Source organism: Sapajus apella, unplaced genomic scaffold (genome assembly GCF_009761245.1).
Source record: "Sapajus apella isolate SASKATOON/1434 unplaced genomic scaffold, GSC_monkey_1.0 scaffold15, whole genome shotgun sequence".
Classification (NCBI taxonomy): Eukaryota; Metazoa; Chordata; class Mammalia; order Primates; family Cebidae; genus Sapajus; species Sapajus apella.
In genome coordinates, this window is record NW_022436955.1 from 17,412,534 (window position 1) to 17,426,305 (window position 13,772).

The 13,772-nt window shown below is 43.0% G+C and overlaps 1 protein-coding gene across 2 annotated transcripts in view; it reads left to right on the forward strand.

Annotated features, from left to right (window-relative positions):
• COG4 (component of oligomeric golgi complex 4) overlaps nucleotides 1-13,772 on the forward strand; it is a 36,283-nt gene that overhangs the window by 11,589 nt on the left and 10,922 nt on the right. For both annotated transcript variants that reach the window (XM_032283849.1, XM_032283850.1), the window contains 7 exons: nucleotides 1,524-1,629; nucleotides 2,154-2,311; nucleotides 3,266-3,324; nucleotides 7,779-7,912; nucleotides 10,403-10,521; nucleotides 11,101-11,267; nucleotides 12,058-12,223. In XM_032283849.1, the coding sequence (XP_032139740.1) occupies nucleotides 1,524-1,629; nucleotides 2,154-2,311; nucleotides 3,266-3,324; nucleotides 7,779-7,912; nucleotides 10,403-10,521; nucleotides 11,101-11,267; nucleotides 12,058-12,223 (909 nt within the window). The remainder of the gene's footprint in view (nucleotides 1-1,523; nucleotides 1,630-2,153; nucleotides 2,312-3,265; nucleotides 3,325-7,778; nucleotides 7,913-10,402; nucleotides 10,522-11,100; nucleotides 11,268-12,057; nucleotides 12,224-13,772) is intronic.

The following is a 13,772-nucleotide window of genomic DNA, read 5'->3' on the forward strand; positions in this document are numbered from 1 at the left end:
TTTTTTTTTTTGTAGAAAAAGTCTCACTGTGTTTCCCAGGCTGCCTCCCAAAGTCCTGGACCTACCACCCACTCAGCCATTTTTTAGCTATATGTCTCTGTGTCTCCTCCCCTCTCACCAAAAATTCTCTATCAGACCATTATTCTACTGTTAAGAAAAATGAGACCATTCCCTAAGTGCTGACATATTTTATTTTTTCACATGTGGCTTGTTAAACAGGGTACAAAATAATATGTTGTCATTCCTGTTTAAAATGAGGGAGTTAGCAGTCAAGATATATTTGTATAAGCATAGGGTTTATTTTGGAAAGGTTAATAATGGTCACCTCTGAAGAAAATTGGGAACTTAAGAGACACAGGTTGGAGGAAGAACCACTTTTCACTGAACATTCCTTTGTTCCTTTTGAATGTTTAAGTGTGCGTTTTACTCATTCTAAAAAATTAATTAAAAACAAAATACAACAGCTGTATGGTACTTTTTCTTAATCAGTATACTTTGCCACCTGGGATCTAGAAATGGCTTCTACCTTTAATCCAGTAAAAACCCCTTCTGCAGTACCCGGGTTTTGTCCTGCTTGACAAACTGCTGTTAATGATAACATGCCAAGCATAATGGCTCATGCCTGTAATTCCAACACTTTGGGAGGCTGACGCAAGAGGATTACTTGAGACCAGGAGTTCAAGACCAGCCTGGACAACATAGAAAAACCCCATCTCTACAGAAATTTTTTTTTTTTTTTTTTTTTTTTTTTTGAGTCGGAGTTTCGCTCTTGTTACCCAGGCTGGAGTGCAATGGCGCAATCTCGGCTCACCGCAACCTCCGCCTCCTGGGTTCAGGCAATTCTCCTGCCTCAGCCTCCTGAGCAGCTGGGATTACAGGCACGCGCCACCATGCTCAGCTAATTTTTTGTATTTTAAGTAGAGACGGGGTTTCACCGTGTTGACCAGGATGGTCTCGATCTCTTGACCTCGTGATCCACCCGCCTCGGCCTCCCAAAGTGCTGGGATTACAGGCGTGAGCCACCGCGCCCGGCCCTCTACAGAAATTTTTTAAAAATTAGCCTGGCATGATGGCTCTTGCATGTAGTTCCAGCTACTCAGGAGGCTGAGGTGAGAGGATCAAGGCCACAGTGAACTATGACTTTGGCTCCCTTGTACTCCAGCATGAGCAACAGAGTGAGACCCTGTCTTTTATTTTTAAAAATGATAGAAAGCTACACTTTGAGAAGATTGTTGAAACTGGGGACTCTCTCCCTTGGCTAATGGCAGTCCATATTTTCCATGAGGAGGAAATAATGGAAGAAGAGCTACCAACATGCCCATATTCCTTGTCCTGCCTGAGGCTCAGACAGCCCATTGTCCCTCAAGGGAGTTTCCTCTGTGCTGCCTGGGCTTCCAAACATCAAGAGAAATGTAAAAAAAAAAAAAAAAAAAGCCAATGGGAGGCCTCTTTGGAAAACTGAGACATACCTGGTGTGAGGCTGGCCTTTCTGAGAAATGTATGTGAGTTTTCCCCTGTTTTAGGTGGCCAGTAAAGCTGAGGAGAATCTACTCTTGGTGCTGGGGACAGACATGAGTGATCGGAGAGCTGCAGTCATCTTTGCAGATACACTTACTCTTCTGTTTGAAGGTGAGCCTCTTTCTCCACTCTAGAGAGACTAGAGACATTTCTGTATGACACCTGCATCTTAGCCTTTCTTCTCACCCTTCTAGCCTGATGGCTCTAATTTAATCATGTAGTTTGCTGTGTTTTAATTGGTTGGATAATTAAATAACTTCCAGATTCAGTGCCTTATTAGCAAAGATTAGAGTATCTCCAGTATTCTGATCCTGCCTAATCCACAAGCCCCAAACTCTGTAAGAATAAATTTAATCCTAAAATAAATTGCTGGAAAGCAAGTGATGCTGATTTCCAAAGATGCTGCTGTAGAAAACAGTATCAATGTAACTTACCAAATTCCTGCTGGTGTACCAAGCACTGTGCATGTTTAACATATTTGCTTAGCAACCCCTAGCATTGATTAGGCCTATTTGTGTTCATATCAGAAAGTGTAGTGGCCAAAAGGATTGAGCTAGACCCTGGTTTAATCTCAGATGGGAGCAAGTTATGAGAAGAATACTTAGAATACAACCCTCTTGCTTCCTCCATTGTAGGGATTGCCCGCATTGTGGAGACCCACCAACCAATAGTGGAGACCTATTATGGGCCGGGGAGACTGTATACCCTGATCAAATATCTGCAGGTGGAATGTGACAGACAGGTGGATAAGGTGGTAGACAAGTTCATCAAACAAAGGGACTACCACCAGCAGGTGAGCAGGGGAAGCTACAGGTGGGGTTTGGTAGCAGTTTTAGCCAGGAACATTGAGTAGAATAAATTGGAGGGGAAAAAATGAAAAAATGTGCAAACAAGAGAAAAATAAATGCTGAGTGCAGACTGGCCTGCATCTTGGCCATTCCCAGCTTACTTTGGACTTGCTGGAAAGCAAGTGATGCTGATTTCCAAAGATGCTGCTGTAGAAAACAGTATCAATGTAACTTAACAGATTCCTGCTGGTGTACCAAGCACTCTGCATGTTTAACATATTTGCTTAGCAACCCCTAGCATTGATTAGGCCTATTTATGTTCATATCAGAAAGTGTAGTGGCCAAAAGGATTGAGCTAGACCCTGGTGTTGTTGAGTTGATGGTGGCTTCAGTTCAAGATTGAGAAGGAAATAAAAGGGGCATCCTGAAAGGAACACAACAGAAGTGGTAGACCAATTCTCTATCATAAAATGTGCACCATTGCCCTCTGGTGATATAATGACAATTCTATTACTTGAGGTGGTATTAAGTGTCCAAGTAATTGTCTCCAATTTTCCCTTCATTCCTTAGATGTTAAAGATAACGTTTGCTTTTTCAGGACTTTATTTTTTCCTTCCTTTGAGCAGAGAAAGTAAAAGTAGGACATAAAAATAGGAGTGGCCTCATATAATTGTATTTCTAGAACCTCCAGACTAAGAGACTGTAGACAGTAGTCTATTGGAACACCATTAGTATGACTTTTAAGCACAGTAATAGAGGTGAGTATTATTAGCATCCAACCCAAAAACAAATCTTTGGCCTGTCATCCTGAAAGCCCACTGCTGGCTTGAAGGAAAGGTAAGCCTAGTAAGCAAACTAAACCTAAACATTCTTGTTTGCCAGAAGTTTGAAGTGACCAGCAAGAGGCCAGTAGATGGTGGGGTGGGGAAGAGTATTCTCATTCCTGTGGTATATTGCAGTTCCGGCATGTTCAGAACAACTTGATGAGAAATTCTACAACAGAAAAAATTGAACCAAGGTAATAATCCATCTCTCTTCTTCAGCACACAAGAGTTTGAATTGGTAATCATGTATGATTCAGACTACTGTGTTACAATGTGGTCTATGTTTTTAAAATGTTTATCAATTACTCTTATTTTTCAGTGGAATGTATCATGAATAAAAGTATATATAAATTAAATACGTAGTAAGTCATAATCAGTGCAATCACATGTCATTTAATGACTAGAATACTTTTTTTTTGAGACAGTCTCACTCTGTCACCCAGGCTAGATTGCAGTAGTGTGATCTTGGCTCACTACAGCCTCTGCCTCCCAGTTTCAAGCAATTCTCTTGCCTCAGCCTGCCAAGTATCTGGGACTACCGGAGTGTACCACCACTCCCGGCTAATTTTTTGTATTTTTTAGTAGAAACAGGGTTTCGCCATGTTCGCCAGGCTAGTCTCGAACTCCTGACCTCAGGTGATCCATCCACCTCAGCCTCCCAAAGTGCTGGTGTTACAGGCATGAGCCACCACACCCCACCAACAACTGCAATACATTCTGAGAAACATCTTAGGCGATTTTCATTGTTTGAATATCACAGGGTGTACTTAGCCTACTACACTCCTAGGCTATATGGCACAACCTATTGCTCCTAGGCTATAAACCTGAATGGCATATTGTTGTACTGACTACTTTAGGCAATTGTAAGACAATGGTAAGTATTTGTGTATCTAAACATGGAAAAGGTACAGTGAAAATACAGTATTATATTACTGGACCACTATTGTGTATATAGATACAGTTTTTGGGGGGTTTTGTTTCTGCTTTTGTTTTTGTTTTTGTTTTTGTTTTGATATAGGGTCTTGCTTTGTAGTCCAGGCTGGAGTGCAGTGCAGTGGTATGATCCTGATTCCCTGCAGCCTTGACCTCTTGGGCTCAAACAATCCTCCCACCTTGGCCTCCCAATTAGCTGGGACCATATGTGTACACCACCACGATGGGCAAATTTTTGTATTTGTTATTGTAGAGACGAGGTTTTGCCATGTTGCCTAAGCTAATCTCGACTTCCTAGGCTCAGGTGATCCTCTCACCTCCCAAAGTCTTCCCAAATTGCTGGGATTATAGGCATGAGCCACCATGCCCGGCCCAGCAGTTCATTTTTGACCAAAATGTTCTTATGTAGCATGGCTACACTTTTGAAGCCCCCAAAGTGACTCTCCTCTTTCCCTCCTGCAAAGGTAACTACTATCCTAAAATTTTAAACTTTTACTCTTTTTTTTTTTTAGAAACAGGGTCTGTTTTCCAGGCTGGAGTGAAGTGGTACAGTGGCACAATCACAGCTCACTGCAACCACCAACTCGTGGACTCAAGTGATCCTACGACCTCAGCCTCCTGAGTAGCTGGGATTACAGTCACCACTCCCAGCTAAATTTTTTTGGTTTTTGTAGAGATGAGGGCTTGTTGTGTTGCCCAGGCTGGTCTTAAACCTCTCACCTCAAGTGATCCTCTGGCCTCGGCCTCCCAAAGCACTGGAATTACAGGTGTGAGCCACTGTAATCCAGCCAAACTTTTACTTTTTTATAATAAAAATAACATACGCTTGTTAAAAGAAAATCTAAACTTAAAATGTATTCATTCAATCAACAAAGTTTTACTGAGTAAAACTTTGGGCCAGATACTGGTCCTTGATATGGCAGCAAGCAAAGTGAGCAAACAAACATAATTCTGTCTTCGTGGCACCTATGGTCTGCGAAGTAGACAGATAATAACCATAGCTAACACATGTGTAGTATCAACTATATGCCAGACACTGTTCTAAACACTTGACAAATTTAAACACTTAACAAATTTCAATCATTTAATCTAAGGTTTCTTAACCTCTGTGCATTTTGACTGGATAATTTTTTTTTTTTTTTTAACAGAGTCTCACTCCATCACCCAGTCTGGAGTACAGTGGCACAATTTCAGCTCACTGCAGCCTCTACCTCCCAGGATCAAGCAGTTCTCATGCCTCAGCCTCCTGCGTAGCTGGGATTATAGGCGCTCACCACTACGCCTGGCTAATTTTAGTAGAGAGAGGGGTTCACCATGTTGGCCAGGCTGGTCTCGAACTCCTGACCTCAGGTGACCTGCCCACCTCAGCCTCCCGAAGTACTGATATTACAGGCGTAAACCACTGTGCCTGGCCTTGACTGGATAATTTTTTGTTAGCAGGGACTGTTCTATGCATTGTATAGAACAGCATAGAAGCGTCCCTGGCCTCTATCCACTGGGTGCTAAAAGACCCCAGCGGGATATGGGTAGTGGAATGGGGGAGCTGGGAATAAAATGCCCTCAGTAGAAAATCATTAATTCAATCCATAAACATTTTACAGATGAAGAAACTGAAGCCTGGAGAGGTCAAATGACTTGCCCAAGGTCATGCGGCTAGAAAGTGGCAGAGTGAGAAATGGAGTCCAAGCAGTCTGACACTAGAGTGGATGCCGTCAGCCACTGTGATACACTAAGTGTAGGGTGTAGGAGAGCATGGTATAAAGGCATGTGGCCTAATCTGGGAAAATTGAAGAAAGAATTCCTAAGGAAATGACCTTAGATCTGAGACCTTAAGAGTAAGTAGGAGTTAGATGTGAGGAGTGTTCCAGATAGTGCAAGGAAAGCATGTGCAAAGCTCATGGGTATTTTAAAAACTAAAAGGCCAGTGTAGCTGAAGTGCAAAGAATAGGGGAGAGCCTGAAATGGTGGATATGGAGAGATCATTAGAGTCAGGCTGTTCAGAGTCTTATATTCTGAGAGGAATGGAAACTATATGGTATGAGCAGATTTATGTTTGTGAAGATCTCTTGGGCCAGGTGCCAAGGTGGCCCCTGCCTGTAGTCCTAACATGGACAACATGGGGAAACTGGTCTCTATCAAAAATACAAAAATATCAAAAATACAAAAATTATACAAACCACAGTGCTTCAAAAAAATTTTTTTTTTTTTTTTTTTTTGAGACGGAGTTTCGCTCTTGTTACCCAGGCTGGAGTGCAATGGCGCGATCTCGGCTCACCGCAACCTCCGTCTCCTGGGTTCAGGCAATTCTCCTGCCTCAGCCTCCTGAGTAGCTGGGATTACAGGCACGTGCCACCATGCCCAGCTAATTTTTTGTATTTTTAGTAGAGACGGGGTTTCACCATGTTGACCAAGATGGTCTCGATCTCTTGACCTTGTGATCCACCCGCCTCGGCCTCCCAAAGTGCTGGGATTACAGGCTTGAGCCACCGCGCCCGGCGCTTCAAAAAATTTTTAAAAACACAAAAATTAGTTGGGCGTGGTGGCACACTCCCATAATCCCAGCTACTTGGGAGGGTGAGGTGGAGGATTGCCTGATCCCAGGGAAATTTAGCCTGCAGTGAGCTATGATTGTGCCACTGTACTCCAGCCTAGGAGATAGAGGGTGACCTTATCTCAGAAAAAAAGAGAGAGAGAGAGAGGAAAGAAGGTTGGAGGGAGGGAGGGAAAAGAAAAGATCTCTTGGACTTCGGTGTGCAAAGGAAGTTAATTTTTGTATATCTTGTGAGGTAGGGTTCAACTTGCTGCTTTTTCATGTGGATCTCAGTTATCCTAGCAAAATTTGCTGAAAAGACCCTTCACTCTTTATTGAATTGTCCCAGTACTCATTGAAAATCAGTCAATCATCTGGACTCACAATTCTGTCCCATTAATCCATATATCTATCCATATGCCAGTACCACAGTCTTGACTGCTGTGGCTTTGTAGTTAGTTTTGAGATCAAAATCAGGAAGTGGGATTCCTCCAACTTTGTTTTTTTCAAGATTATTTTTGCTATTTATCCGGATAAATGAATGGGTGTAGGGCACAGTTTAATGGTATTTCCTAACATCCTCAGGGCTAAATTAGAGATTGAGGAGTTTTCTTTCACATGAGACATAGATAATCTTTATTCAAACCACAAAAGAAGCCAGGTGCTGTGACTCATGCCCATAATTCCATCACTTTAAGAGGATCACTTGAGACCAGGCGTTCGAGACCAGCCTAGTCAGCATGGTGAAACCCCATCTCAATTAAAAATACAAAAATCAGCCGGGCATGGTGGCACACATCTGTAATCCCAGCTACTCATATGGCTGAGGCATGAGAACCACTTGAACCTGGAGGCGGAGGTTGCAGTGAGCTGAGATTGTGCCACTGCACTCCAGCCTGGGCAACAGAGCAAGACTCTGTCTCAAAAAGAAAACACAGCTCCCAACCTTTTATTTACCTCTGGCAGAATTTTAGGGGATAAGTTAGGTGAAACAGGTATTTACGGAAAATGTGGTTGACAGCTATCTCTGATTCTAATTGGGCCAGCAGAGCCTGGAGGGCCATCTGGCAGAGCCAATCCTTATGGGCCCAGTGGGGAGGGGGAATTTGGAGCTCTGTTTGCCCTCTAGCTCTGTGTCTAAGGGAATCCATTGTCCTCCTGTTCCTTCTGCTCCATGTGTCTCAGAGAACTGGACCCCATCCTGACTGAGGTCACCCTGATGAATGCCCGCAGTGAGCTGTACTTACGTTTCCTCAGGAAGAGGATTAGCTCTGATTTTGAGGTGGGGGACTCCATGGCCTCAGAAGAAGTAAAGCAAGGTAAAAGTAATTCCCCTATTTTTGGGAGGATTGAGATATAATTGGCAGTGTTTCATAATGGTTAAGCCACAGATCTCTTATTAAGGAAACAATTGGGACTTATTAGCCCCTGGTGGTCTATAGGCAAATTGACTCCCAGGAGGAAATCTAAATTTACTGGATTTTAGAATTAGACTAGATCTTTGAGGTCATCTAATCATTTTACAGATGAGAACATTGATTCTCTGTTTTAAATTTTATGGGATATAAATTATACTTCAATAAGGTGTTTTTTTACAAAAAAAAAAAAAAAGAATATGTTGGCCAGGCACACTGGCTCACGTCTGTAATCCCAGTACTTTGGGAAACCGAGGTGGGTGGATCACCTGAGATTAGGAGTTTGAGACCAGCCTGACCAATATGGTGAAGCCCTGTCTTTCCTAAAAATATAAAAATTAGCCAAGCATGGTGCCATGTGCCTGTAGTCCCAGCTACTTGGGAGGCTGAGACAGGAGAATTGCTTGAACCCTGGGGGGCAAAGGCTGCAGTGAGCCAAGATCGCACCACTGCACTCCAGCCTGGTTGATAGCAAGACTCTGTCTAAAAAAAAGAATATATAATGTATAGGAATTCTCTCATCCCCTCTCAGTCTATCAGTTCCCCCAGTTACAGTTTTTCAAGGAATAATTGACATTGATAAGAAAGGGGGCTGTGTGCAGTGGCTCACACCTGTAATCCCAGCACTTTGGGAGGCTGAGGCGGGAGAATCACTTGAGCTCAAGAGTTCAAGGCCAGCCTGAGCAGTATGAAAAAACTCTGTCACTATATTAAAAGATAAAAATTTTGGCTGGGTGTGGTGGCTCATGTATAATTCCAGCACTTTGGGAGGCTGAGGAGGAAAGATCGCTTGAGCCCAGGTGTTCGAGACCAGCCTTGTCAACATAGTGAGTCCTGATCTCTAAAAAATTAAATTAATAATAAAAAATAAACATTTTTAAATTTTTTTGAAAAGGTATACCAGAGTCCAGTTTCATTTACAGATTGACTCTACGTTTATAAGATAACCATTTAATTCCTGCTGGCTACTAAAGCAAGAGTTAAAAAAGAAAAAAAAATTCTGCTGGGCAGATGCATGCAGGATTCCTCGGATTGGGGACCTGAGACCCACCCACCATCTTTGGCATCTGCATGGCTTGTGCCAAAAATCCGTGGCAGGGGAGTTACAGAATCAGTGTATGAAGGAGATTGTGTGTTCATTTGGAGTTTGCTTGTTGATGTCAATGATGACTATCACTGTTCAGAGCTGTGCTCTCCATACATAGCCATTCGTGAATTGAAATTCAAATTCAAATTTAATTACAATTATATAAAATTTTAAATTCATATTTCTCACCTGGATTCTGGAAAAAAAAATTTAGTAAAAAAATATAAACATTTATTTCCTCAGTTCAATTCATTCACACTTCAAGTGCTCAATCACTACCATGGCTAGTGGCTATGATATCAGACAACGGATATGGAATATTTTCTTTTTTGCTGTTGTTTGTTTATTTTTTTAGAGACAGAGTATTGCTGTGTTGCCCAGGCTGTTCTCAAACTGCTGGACCCAAGTGATCCTCCCACCTTGGCCTCCCAAAGTGCTGGTATTACAGGTGTGAGCCACCACACCTGACCAGAATATTTTCATTATCACAGAAATTCTACTGGACAATACTGGTGTAAAGAATGAAGTAATCTAAAGAATGCAGACTTCAAAAACAAAATAAGTCACAACCCAAACAAACCAAAATTTAAATGATCAGAATTGGCAGCACAAAGAAAACGCCCTCTCCTGACTTGTATTGTGGCAGTCTGAACGCCCCCAGAAAATTGTGCCAAAGAGTTTAGAAAAACAAATACACAATAAAAGTAAACACACATACAAACAAAACAGCAAACTTCAGGTAACTATTTTGGATTGCAAACAGGATAAATTTAATGTTCAAACAATCTGATAAAATAACTGTTTAAAAAAAAAAAAAAGAAGTAATCTATATCCAATATATTCTTGTCTTTGCCATCTTTTGACTCCTATTAATCCTAAAGGAATAAAAGGAGTAAAAAGGTATATGTACAAAAGTATTCACTATAATCTCCAATATTGTGATCTTTTATTATCTCCAGCAATGGCAAAACGTTTGGTAATAACCAGGTATCCAAAAATAGAGTGGTTATTTTTCTCAATTTCACATAAAACAACAAAAAAGTTAAAAATAAAAGTCGTTTTTAAAATGTGAATTATGCACCTGATGAAATCCCACAGTCATGAAAAATTAGTAAGGTGGATGGAAACATGGAAAATATTTATGATACAATTTTTTTAAATCAGAATACAAAATTGCTATCTGTATCATGATTATAACCATGTAAAATATGTACATATTTGGAAGAAAGACCTGAAAAAATGAAAAAAGTTGCTCTGTTTCCCTTGGGGAAGAAAAAGTGAGTATTCCTTTCTTCGCTGTCCCCTAGAGCACCAGAAGTGTCTGGACAAACTCCTCAATAACTGCCTTTTGAGCTGTACCATGCAGGAGCTGATTGGCTTATATATTACCATGGAGGAGTACTTCATGAGGGAGACTGTCAATAAGGTAGGACATAGGACGTACCTCTCGAAAATGGGGCTTCCGGTCCAAGAAGCCAGGCTGAAGGAAATGGCTGAGGCATGTCATATTTCTTGGTCCTGCTTTGAGAATACCCTTGCATGTAGATTGAGTGGTACCACTTTTTATGGTTAAAGAGCATCTTTGGAGTCGTTGTGCTCTTTGTATACCTAGTTAGGACTTCTTCCCCAAGAATTACAAAAGAACAGCTCAGCTCAGCTCTTCAGGGAACCCACTTATTCCCCACCTCCCTGAAGGTATGTGGTTAAGGAACTTCAGGGAAGTAGGGCCTCTGCAGATGTCTTGCACCTCAAGTAATAGATCTCCACAAGACCAAGGCCCAAAGTATTTAATTGCTTCACCTAGTGATCAATAGGGAAGTGAACTATTTTGACAAGGAGGATGCACGCCAATCTGTGACCAGAACATGCCATGTTGGGAGAAACATGGACAGAAAAGGGAGCAGGTACAGAAAAGGGAACAGAGCTAGTGCCAGTGTACCCAGAATTATGTAGAATGTGACATGTAGAACTGGGACCCTCAGTGTTGGCTTTGCCTTTTGGGTAGGCTGTGGCTCTGGACACCTATGAGAAGGGCCAGTTGACATCCAGCATGGTGGATGATGTCTTCTACATTGTTAAGAAGTGCATTGGGCGGGCTCTGTCCAGCTCTAGCATCGACTGTCTCTGTGCCATGATCAACCTCGCCACCACAGAGCTGGAGTCTGACTTCAGGTACAGTTGACTCCCTTTCTCCTTTCCAGGCAGAAAGGCCCTTGTTGATTCCTGAGGCCCGTTTGTTTCTGCCCTTTGTCCTCATGATTCTAGTTCAGTTCTATATAGGACATAAGCTCCTGTCCCTAAAACAGTATCCTTGGCTCCAGGAAGCTATTGATCAGCCAGATATCTTGTGGGCCAAATTTCTGTTCTCTGGACTAGACTGAAGGGGCTATGAGCCCTTAGATGTAGGAAAGAGAACAGGCAGTTCAGATGAAAGCAGTAGTTGTAGTAGGTACCATTGCTACAGGCCGAGCACTATGCTATTCTCCTCCTCTTTTGAGGTCCTACTAACAACCCTATGAGGTAGGAACTATTAGCTCTGTTTTATAGATGAGGAAACTGGGCTTTAGGGAGATTCCATCCTCGTCAAAGATCCACCACTTAGTAAGAGGTGGAATTCAAAGCTGAGTAACTCAAAACCTGTTCTCAACTCCTACGTAGTACTGCCTTCACTAAGCCTCACGGCTTTGTTTGTTGGAGTGCAGTGGTGATGGCTAAAAGCCTCATAAACAGTAGAGATTGGCCAGTCTCCTCTGTATGTTCTTGTCACATCAGTATCCTTGAGTGGGTGCTGGTCACTTTCATACCCTGGCTCCTCAGGTCTCCTACAGTGGTCTCAAGGACTGGTTATTCCCCCTAAAAGAGTACGTTGTGCTGCTGGGTCAGGGTGGTGGACGCTCTGGCCCTTCTGTCCTGGAGGCCAAGTTGAGTAGTGTCAATCCCTCTATTCCTTCCTGCCCCCCAGGGATGTTCTGTGCAACAAGCTGCGGATGGGCTTCCCGGCAACCACCTTCCAGGACATCCAGCGCGGGGTGACAAGTGCTGTGAACATTATGCACAGCAGCCTCCAGCAGGGCAAATTTGACACAAAAGGCATCGAGAGTACTGATGAAGCGAAGCTGTCCTTCCTGGTAGGTAGCCCACAGCTCACGAGCTGGGTTGGTTTATCTCAAGAGATTACATTATGACTGCTAAGCCACAATATAATAGGCCTCTAGCTAGAGATTTTTCCTCCAGTGTCTATATAGAAGGAAAACTCCTCCTTTAAGGAAAGTTCCTCCTAGAAGGTTCTGAAACCATTTCTTACTCAGGGACATACTCTGAGCAGCCTGAGCTAGGATAGAGGCTGGGCTGCCCAGCTGTCACCTAGCATTCTTTCCCCCAGAGCACTGCCCAGCTGCTTGGGAGCCTACTGAGTGTCAAGCTTGGCTTGCATCTGCTGCAGAACCAACAGCACCATCTGTGCCAGGCACCAGACTGCTTCTCTGAGCAGAGGCCTGCAGCATGAGTGGGCGCCAGTCCTCCCAGCCTGCCAGCATTGCTCTACTAGCACATCTTAGGCTTTCAATTTCCTTTGGAAAGGAGGCCTTATTAAAGCCCTTTGCTACCCAGAATGACAGATACAATAAAGCAGCAAGTCTTACTATTGTGTGACAGCTTGGAAAGGAGAAGCATGGAAGGACGAAAAGATTTGTATAAAGCAACAGCCAGTTTATGATGAGACAGAGAGAACATAAATGAGTCCTAAGCTCAAGATCAGCCCTCTCTGGCTCACGCTGTCTTAGCATGCACAGGAATGGCACAGACCAAGGTCCATTCTGCTCCCTCCCCCACATTAGCCACATTCTGAGTCTTTACTCTTGAGGCTCAGAGCCTGAAAGAAACATCTAGTAGCAGAGCTGTAAATCTGTAGTCCACAGCTGGGGTTGGATGCAAAAATATGCACATCCGTTTTTCTGGACACAGGGTTCTTAGCTTTTATCAGATTCTTTTTTTTTTTTTTTTTTTTTTTTTTTTTTGAGATAGAGCCTCACTCTTGTTGCCCAAACTGTAGTGCAATGGTACGATCTTGGCCCACTGCAACCTCCACCTCCCGGGTTCAAGTGATTTTCCTGCTTGAGCCTCCTGAGTATCTGGGATTACAGGCATGCACTGCCACACCCGGTTAATTTTTTTTTTTTTTTTTTTTTTTTTGAGACAGAGTCCGTTCTGTCGCCCAAGCTGGTATGCACTGGCATGACCTCGGCTCACTGCAACCTCCGCCTCCTGGGTTCAAGTGATTCTCTTGCCTCAGCCTGCTGAGTAGCTGGGACTACAAGCACACGCCACCGCACCCGACTAATTTTTTGTATTTTTGGTAGAGACGGGGTTTCACCATGCTAGCCAGGATGGTCTCGAACTTCCGAGCTGAGGCAATCCACCCACCTTAGCCTCCCAAAGTGCTGGGATTACAGGCATGAGCCATCACGCCTGGCCTAATTTTTGTATTTTTAGCAGAGTTGGGGTTTTGTCATGTTGGCCAGGCTGGTCTCAAACTCATGACCTCAAGTGATCTACCTGCCTTAGTGCTGGGATTACAGGCGTGAGCCACTATACCCAGCTATCAGATTCTTAAAAGAGTCTGTGACCTCCAAAAGAGTTCAGAGTTGTTACTTTCAGAGACAGAAGCCTAAACTTGCT